Source organism: Antechinus flavipes, chromosome 6, assembly GCF_016432865.1.
Source record: "Antechinus flavipes isolate AdamAnt ecotype Samford, QLD, Australia chromosome 6, AdamAnt_v2, whole genome shotgun sequence".
In the NCBI taxonomy this organism is placed as follows: domain Eukaryota; kingdom Metazoa; phylum Chordata; class Mammalia; order Dasyuromorphia; family Dasyuridae; genus Antechinus; species Antechinus flavipes.
In genome coordinates, this window is record NC_067403.1 from 40,680,229 (window position 1) to 40,688,725 (window position 8,497).

Below are 8,497 nucleotides of genomic sequence, written 5' to 3' on the forward strand. Positions count from 1 at the left end.
AGTCCCTAATCTGAGTGGGACAGTAGCAATCATAAAAAACAATCAAAGGTCTCAGAGTAAGAAAAAGCAAAAAGGGCAACTCCCATCTGACAAGGTGTTTGTCAGTTAAAAAAAAAAAAATATATAAAGTAAAAACTGCAAAAGATCAGATTAAATAGCCTGAAAGCTGAAGCCCCCACCCCTTGTTTGGTCTTTTTCTCTTATTGTTTGGGAGAGTCTAGGTTTACATTCTTATCGAGGTTATCTATACTAAAATAAAAGAATAACTTGCCTTTTAAAAAGGTACTTAAATGCTAATTAAGAGGTGGTAGGAAACTGGAGGGGAAGAACACCTACCTGGAATTTTTTTTTTTAATTATACCTCTACTTTTATTATAAAGTCTCAAGACACAATTAAAGTATAGTTTAAGGCTATATTCCTATTAGAGTCTTAACTCAGTTCATCCCATATAGCCTCCAATGCTAATGGATAAAAAGTATCCAATTTTTCTTGTTTTTAAGACCTACTATAATGAAATTCTACTACATACTTGCATTATTTTAAATATATACAAAAAACCTTGTGCTGAAAAGCCAGTCAGTCTGACTTAATGTAGACAGCTGACCTTGTGTAATGCCTGAGAAACTGAACAAGACAGAGATTAAGACCAACTTAATAGTTTATTAAATGGAGAGATTTACTGAGACCAAATGGATCCATGTGGTCCCAAGGCTGGAAGAGACTATCTCAAAGAATTCAGCACTAAGTATCAGACTGCAAGCTTTTTTATAGGATAACAAGAACAATGACATAATTGGGGAGGTACCTGGATGGGGGTAACCTAATGGGGGGAGGCACCTAGGATGATACAATGGAGGGAGGAACTGGAGAGGTTCCTGATGTTCTAATGATGTCTAAAATGGATAAAGACCTTATTCCCTCTTAATGTTTAATGGGATAAAATATAGCTTAAAGTCTAAGATATAAGACTTTTATCCTATCAAACATTAAGAGGGAATGGTTAAATTCTCCCTGTGCAACAAGAGAACTAACTGTTCAGTTCTGCAAACATATATTGTATCTAGGATATACTGCAACATATTTAACATATATTGGACTGCTTGCCATCTAGGGGAGGGAGTGAGAGGGAGGGGAAAAATCAGAACAGAAGTGAGTGCAAGGGATAATGTTGTAAAAAAATCTACCCTGGCATGGGCAGGAAAACTGGCTTCAAGTGTTTCTTCCAAATATTGGTTCTGTTTCTTTGAGAAATTGCTTCTCTTTCAGGGCTCCAGGTCAATCTCTTTAACAAAAAGTGGCAGAACAGGTATGGATTTGCTTTGGGAGAGGAAGTTCACCCAGAGTTTCCTATGCAGATCCAATCTAAAAACCAAAACAAAATATCCAACTTCCTCTCCCTCTATCACTATTCTGCAGCAAGATCATACCTGAGGCTTTCAGTAATTAATCCTATTCCACTGAAATGATCCTAGGTCCTAATCTCATACCCCAATTTCACAGATTAGGAAACAGGCCCAGAAGTGATTGAACTTTCTTTGACAGGACAAGAATCCAGTCTCCTAATTGCCAGTGCCTTTTTTCAGAGTTTAGTCTCATAGGTTGCAGCCATAGGTTTATTCCTTTTAAGAAGGCAGACAAGTATACATGGGAACACAGAACTGAGATCAGGGGCTCTGGGAAGCAGGAGTTAAAAAGACAAAAATTACCAAGTGGGGGTAATCCATAATAGTCTGATGAGGTTATCAAGACAAAAATCACAGGTTAGGGCTGGGGGCAATCACACGATGAGCCTAGCAGATCTGTCCTGGTTTGGGCCGTTCTCCAGAAGGTGTATCATGGCCATCTCAGGTTTGATCGCCCGGCTGGAGGTTGATGTGAACCAGTTTGAGTTGGTTCTGTGGCGAAGCAGGGGAGTTCTGGGTTCAGCGTGTGACATCAAGGAATTTCTGATGTGCCCAGCTCAAGGAATGCTCAGTTGGTCCCCTGCTAGGCCAATTTTGATGGCCAGCCCCTCCTCCTCTGGATAGTAGGGGAGCTTGAGAAAGTCAAGGTGGTGAGGGAGTAGCATTAACTGCCGCTGTTTCACCGTTCTTTCTATGGCACTATTCTCTCAGAATAAATCTGTCCAGAAAAACCTGCATGTGGACCAGCAATCTTTCTCATGAGGCTGGAGCTTCCCAAGGCACCAGAGGAGCGATAATGTCTTTCTCTCTGCATTTGCCTTCCTCTTGGTAGAGGACTTAGTAGAGCTCAGGGCCGATCACTAACTGTCTTGCCTGTTCTAGAGACCTCAAACAGTCCCCTAAAGAATTTCCATCATGACGTGCCAAGCTTCTCATATCCTGTTTTTTTCACCAAACCCAGAAAGCATGCTGCTGTAAAGAGGTATCAGCTTTAGAATCAGGGGGCATTCATTCAAATCCCCCCCTGGAAGAATTCAGTAGGTTTGCTTAATCTCACTGAACCTCAGTTTCCTCATTTGTAAAAGTAATAGATGACTTGTAAGTTCTCCACAGTTCTAAATCTGTAATCCTGTGAGATGAGACTGATGTGGGAAGCTGGCTGGGCTCTTTATATTTTTTAGTCATAAGTACCACTAACATTTTGGGGCAGAGTCAGGAAGACTCATCTTCTAGAGTCCAAATATTACTACTCAAGCACTGAAACTAAAGTTTCCTTATCTGTAAAAGGAGCTGGAGAAGGAAATGGCAAATTGTTTCTAGGGTCTTTAACCAAGAAAAACCCAAATAGGGGTAGCTGGATAGAGCACCAGCCTTGAACTCAGGAGGACTCGAGTTCAAATCTGGTCTCAGACACTTATCACTTCCTAGCTGTATGATCCTGGGCAAGCCACTTAACCCCAATTGCCTCAAAAAAAATAGATGTAGATATATATCTAGATAGCTGGATAGATTGATAGATATATAGTCAGGAGTCAGACCTGCCTGACATGTCAGCCAGAAATGACTGAACATTGAGAAATAATATTCATTCATTTGTTCCCATTTAATGGGAATATATATATATATATATATAATATTATATATTATATGTAATAATGGGAATTACTTTTCATTAATGTCATTGTCAGTTTCTGAGCTATCATTTAGCAGACCAGCCATTGCTTAATAACTAACATATTTAATCAGAGTTAACTGAAATCAATTTTATGTTAATGAATAAAAAATAGTATTAAGTATTTTATATAAATACAAATGAGTATTTTTATTTTGTTTTGTTTTATAAGGGAGCAAGAGAGGCTCTGGAACATTTAATGTGTTGGTGCAGTAAGTAAAACTCCCATCAATAAAAGTCTTGCTTGATCTTGCTCCAAATCAAGTTTGGAGGGATGGATAAAAACTTATTGGTGCCCTTATAACAACCAGAGCACAAGATCAGCCATTGTATGAAAGAGACTATTATTGGCCAACATGATGAAAAGTGGTATTAAAAATTAGTGCAACATCCTACAATTTGGGGGAAAGGGGCTTCTTGGGGGAAGGGTTTTTTTTTTTTTTTCTTGCTTTATCAATCATGATGAGAGAGAAAAATCAGGGTAAAAAGAAAAAGCCATAGAGGACTGGAACTCTGAAAAGGTGTACTTGAATCCAGAACAGCAGAGTACTTAAGGCTAATTACCTACTCAATGTAAGATAATGATTCTATAAACATACTTAGATGATATGGTGATGGGAGGGCCCTCTTCATGATTGGCCCCTGCTGAATGTGTTATGGTGAGGTAATTGTAGAGAAGGATTGGAGGGCTGAGGGAGAGGGTCAGAGTCTCTCTGCTGTAGTCGCTCAGTGGGGAAGACTTCTGGCTCCAGACTCCCAAGTCCACGATCCATCTTTGACAAGCCACCTGGCAGCTTGCCTGCTTCTCCTCCTAAAGACCAAGGACTTTGAAGAAGTGAACATGGCATGTATTGACTTACATTCAGTCTCCTTAATTCCTTTTTTGCATGCAGATAGAATTTTCTGTCCAAAGTCTATTGGGATTGAACCACTGAGAAAAACCAAATCGTTCATAGTTGATCATCACACATTTTTGCTGTTATTGTGTACAATATCTTCCTGGTTCTGTTGTTTCCCTCAGCATCAGTTCATGTAAATCTTTACAGGCCTTTCTAAAGCCAGCTTGTTCATTTTTAATAGAACAATAATATCCCATTACCTTCCTGTACCACAACTTTTCAGTCATTCCCCAATTGATGGGCCATCTATTAATTTTCTAGTTTTTTGCTACCACAAAAAGAGCTGCTACAAATGTTTTTTTTTTTTTCCCCATGGGGGTCCTTTTCCCTTCTTTATGATTTTCTTGGGATACAGACTCGATAATGCTACTGCTGACTTAAAGGGAATGCACAATTTTATAGCCCTTTGGACATAGTTCCAGACTGCTCTCCAGAATGGTTGAATCATTTCACAATCCTACCAACAATGTATTAGTGTCCCAGTTTTCCCACATCCCCTCCAATATTTATCATTACCTTTTCCTGTCATAGCCAATCTGAGAGGGGTGAGGTAGCATCTCAGAGTTGTTTTAATTTGCATTTCTCTAATCAATAGAAATTTTGAGTATTTTTTCATATAACTATAAATAGCTTTAATTTCATCATCTGAAAATTATCTGTTCATATCCTTTGACCATTTATCAGTTGTGGAATGACTTGTATTCTTACAAATTTGACACAGTTCTTTACATATTTTAGAAATGGGATAAAAGGGTTCCTTTGGAGAAGGAGCAGTTGGACCAGAAAGAATCAAATAATATATGTATAATACTGTGCTAAGTGTCTTATATCCAGAAAGGTGGGGGGGGGGAAGTATATATATATATATTCTTCCCCCCCCCCCCCCAGGACTTTTATTGAGAGGAAAGAGTATAGTTTAGGGTGTATAAGTTGCTTGATGAAGCAACTTTGTTTGATAAGAGAAGGTTTTGAACAAATGCTTTGTGGATAAAGCCAATGAGAAAGAATAAAAGGATTGACCTACAGTAGTGAAGACAATTGAACTCCAATATGAGTTCAACATGGTTGTATGACTGTCTTCAATGACACAGTTGCATTCATGTAGAAATAGAGAGGGTAGATGACACAGTATTACAGAATTGGTGTTTGAAAAGTAGTAGAACTTGGGGAACAGGATTTAAGCTAGCTATAGAGATCATCTGTTTAATTCTTCTGAATGTTGTGAAGGGAAGAAAATTAATCCAAAGTAAGGGGATACAATATTAAACTAGGGAGGGGTAAAGTGACTTAGTCACAATGAGTATTCACTCCAACCAATGAAAAGGCAGGTGCTACCAGCAGAATCCTAGGTCAGGCAGGGATGGCAGAGTCCTGGCCATATGGCTGGGGCAGTAGTGGTGAGAAAGGGCCTACCTGGCAAATAAACAGGGAAAAAGAGGAGAAGAAAGAAGAAAAAAATATAGTAAAAGAGGAAAAATGGGGAGAAGAGGAAGAATTAGAAAAGGATGAAGAAGAGGAGGACCCCTGCCTTACTTTGGAGATTCTAGATGTGTTCAAGAGGCTTATGGACATAAAGTGTCCCTTCCTTGAGGGTCTTTATATCACTGAACTGAAAACAATCAAACAGCTACTGTGCAGCCCTTCAATTTACCGACTGACTATTCTGGAATGGTTGTTTGGAAGACTGTATCCTCCCTTTGAAGAATTATTTATGCCTTTTCAGGATTCCCGAACTGAAGAGAAAATACTAGAGCTGGCCAGAATCGGTCACGAACTGATGTTGTGTGGACCAGATGACCAGAATCTCATCAAAGGTTACGGCAATGTGAAAAGACAGCTCTGTTTCTTTAAACAGTTGCTGGATCTGGTCAGAAGTCTGGGTTCTGGACATGCAAACTTTTCAAGTGAAAAGAATTTCTGTGATTTAGTGAAGGAAAATGAGAAACTGCTCCAGAAGGTATTCAGTTCTGATCTCCAGGAGCTCCTGGGCCCCAAACTGAGCCCTTTGCCACCAGACATTGAGTACCACTTGAAGACAGAAGAAAATCTGATGCCCAGGGAGAGCAAGGTGAAAAAACTTTCTAAGAAACTGAATAAGCTCACTGAAATGCTTGGGGAGCTCAAACAATTTCCAGCCTTCCAAAGGAAAATGTCTAGCAAAGGCAGCAGCAGCATGGGCCAGACCTTCCGCCTGATTCTCTCAGATTTCCACCTGCTGATCACTGCCTTCATCTACGTCTATGAAACTGAATGGAGGAAACTGAAGCCCGCGGTAGTTAACATCAACCAAGGTGGCCTATTATTTCAGTCTGTGTGTGAGATGCTGACTCTCTACAATCAAGAGCTGAAGGCTATTAGAGAAGTCGTCAATACCTCCAAGAAGGTAGAGGAAATAATAGGAGGACAGAAACAAGAGCAAGTCTGTTTGGGTAGGGATGACTACATGATGATTTTGGCCTCAAAGATGGAAGAACTGAGACGAAAACACAAGTTCTTCAGAGATCTTCTCTAGAAACCTCATGAAAGTAAAAGTGGAAGATGAGGGACCATTCCACCAGTCCTTAGGGATCAGCAACCATCCCTGGTTAGGAGAAGAGAGTTCGCTGAAGCCTTTGGAGATACAGATTTTCTAAGGTGATGGAAGATAAAGTGTGGCTGACCAAAACTGTTCTCAAAAGAACGAGGGCTAGTGTTGAGGAAGTTTCAATAAGCTTCTTTCCTTACTGATGACAAAAAATAATTTAACATTGTCTCATAGTCTACATTATTTCGTATCTTTTCTTCCTAGCTCTGTTGTCCATTGTCTACTCCAAAACAACAAAAAAAGTCCGTCTTTTCTCTATATATCTTTCCTAAAACTGAACAAGTATTCTATCAAAATCTTACTGAGGCTTCCCAATGTGGAGAGGGAAAAAAAAAAGATTTAGTAGGAGTGGGGCAAACTAGATAAAAGTATAGAGATAAAAGATATAAGAGAGAAAAGTATAAGAGAGAATGTTTTAAGTAAGGAATTTGGGAGTTTGGGATCTGGGATGTAAGAAACAATATATCTTATCAGAAAACTCTACTAACTCACTAGTGATCGCAGGAAAATTTATTTTACATTCTTGCAAAAATGGATCCCTAGATTAGTAGTCATAGCTTTCTGACTCCAAAGGCAGCATTTTATTTCCTATCCAAAAGTACAGGTCCCTCTCCTGATTCCCCATTTATTGGATATTACTGAAGTTATACAACCTGAATCTTCACCTCAAATTACATAGCTAGTTCCTGTCCTCCTTCCCTCCCCCCAACCCTGCCCCAAGGAGCAGGAGCTTCCATTCTAAAAGGGGGAAGGTTAACTGAATAGGGTTTAGGGCAAAGAACTAAGATTCTCTTCAAACTTCAGGCCAACAGCCCTTGATTACAAAAGTCAGTCCCTGCTTCCTTGGGGCTTACATTATTTGGGGGGAAGATTATCTCCACCCTTGATTCCCTTGATTATTCCTTGATGTCATTGTGGGTTTTAGTTTCCAATTTAAGTGTAATTTCTCCAATTTAATTTTCATCACTTTTTGTGGAAACCAAAAGCCCATTCATTTCTCACAAGGAGGATAAAACACTTTAGGTGATGGAAAGTAAGATCAATAATATGACTATTCCAATATGTGGCTTGGTTAGAGAGAAGATTTAGACCTTAGGAGATTAGGAAGCTGGTGAACTGGGAAGTCCAGGGTGTTTGAAGAGACCACGTAGGAAGGCAATGATTATATGGTGATCCCTTCTCAACCTCAACAGTTAGGAAAATGGAGCCTGATGTTTGTACTGAACTCTTTGAGGAAAAAGAAAGTCACTGGTTCCTAGGAATAATCCAGGTTTCTGTGGGTGCAATATGGAAGTAATGTCACTGGAAGAGGTCCCCATTGGCAAGTTATTAATAGAAAAGAAGTTCCAAAGGATAGAAGGTGATAAAGGTGATAAAGATATTATAAGCAAATTAGAAGAACAAAAAAGATAGTTTACTTCTCAAATCTATGGAGAGGGAAGGAATTTGTGGCCAAAGAAGAACTGGAATTCATTTTTGAGTAAAAAAAAAAAAAAAAAGATACTTTTGATTATATCAACTTAAAAAGTTTTTGTACAAACAAAACTAATGCAGACAAGATTAGAAGGGAAGCAATAAACTGGGAAAATATTTTTTATATTCAAAGATTCTGGCCTCATTTCTAAAATATAGAGAGAATTGGCTCAGATTCATACAAATTCAAGCCATTCTCCAAATGATAAACGGTCAAAGCATACAAACTATTGATCAGAGAAATGCAAATTAAGACAATTCTCGAGATAGACTACACACCTCTCAGATTGGCTAAGATGATAGGAAAAGATAATGATAAATATTGTAGGGGATGTGGAAAAACTAGAACACTAATGCATTGTTGGTGGAACTGTGAAATGAACCTAATATAAACTGTGTCCCTTTTAATTTGTGGGGGAAGGGTAATTCAGGGTCTTAAACTCTCCCCTGGAAAAACACACTTTT

The 8,497-nt window shown here is 38.9% G+C and overlaps 1 protein-coding gene across 1 annotated transcript; it reads left to right on the top strand.

Annotated features, from left to right (window-relative positions):
• Positions 1–5,203: 5,203 nt before the first annotated feature.
• LOC127540458 (HAUS augmin-like complex subunit 7) lies at positions 5,204–6,725 on the top strand. The gene has a single exon (XM_051965151.1). The coding sequence runs from the start codon at positions 5,336–5,338 to the stop codon at positions 6,485–6,487; it is 1,152 nt and encodes a 383-aa protein (XP_051821111.1). The 5' UTR covers positions 5,204–5,335; the 3' UTR covers positions 6,488–6,725.
• Positions 6,726–8,497: the final 1,772 nt, after the last annotated feature.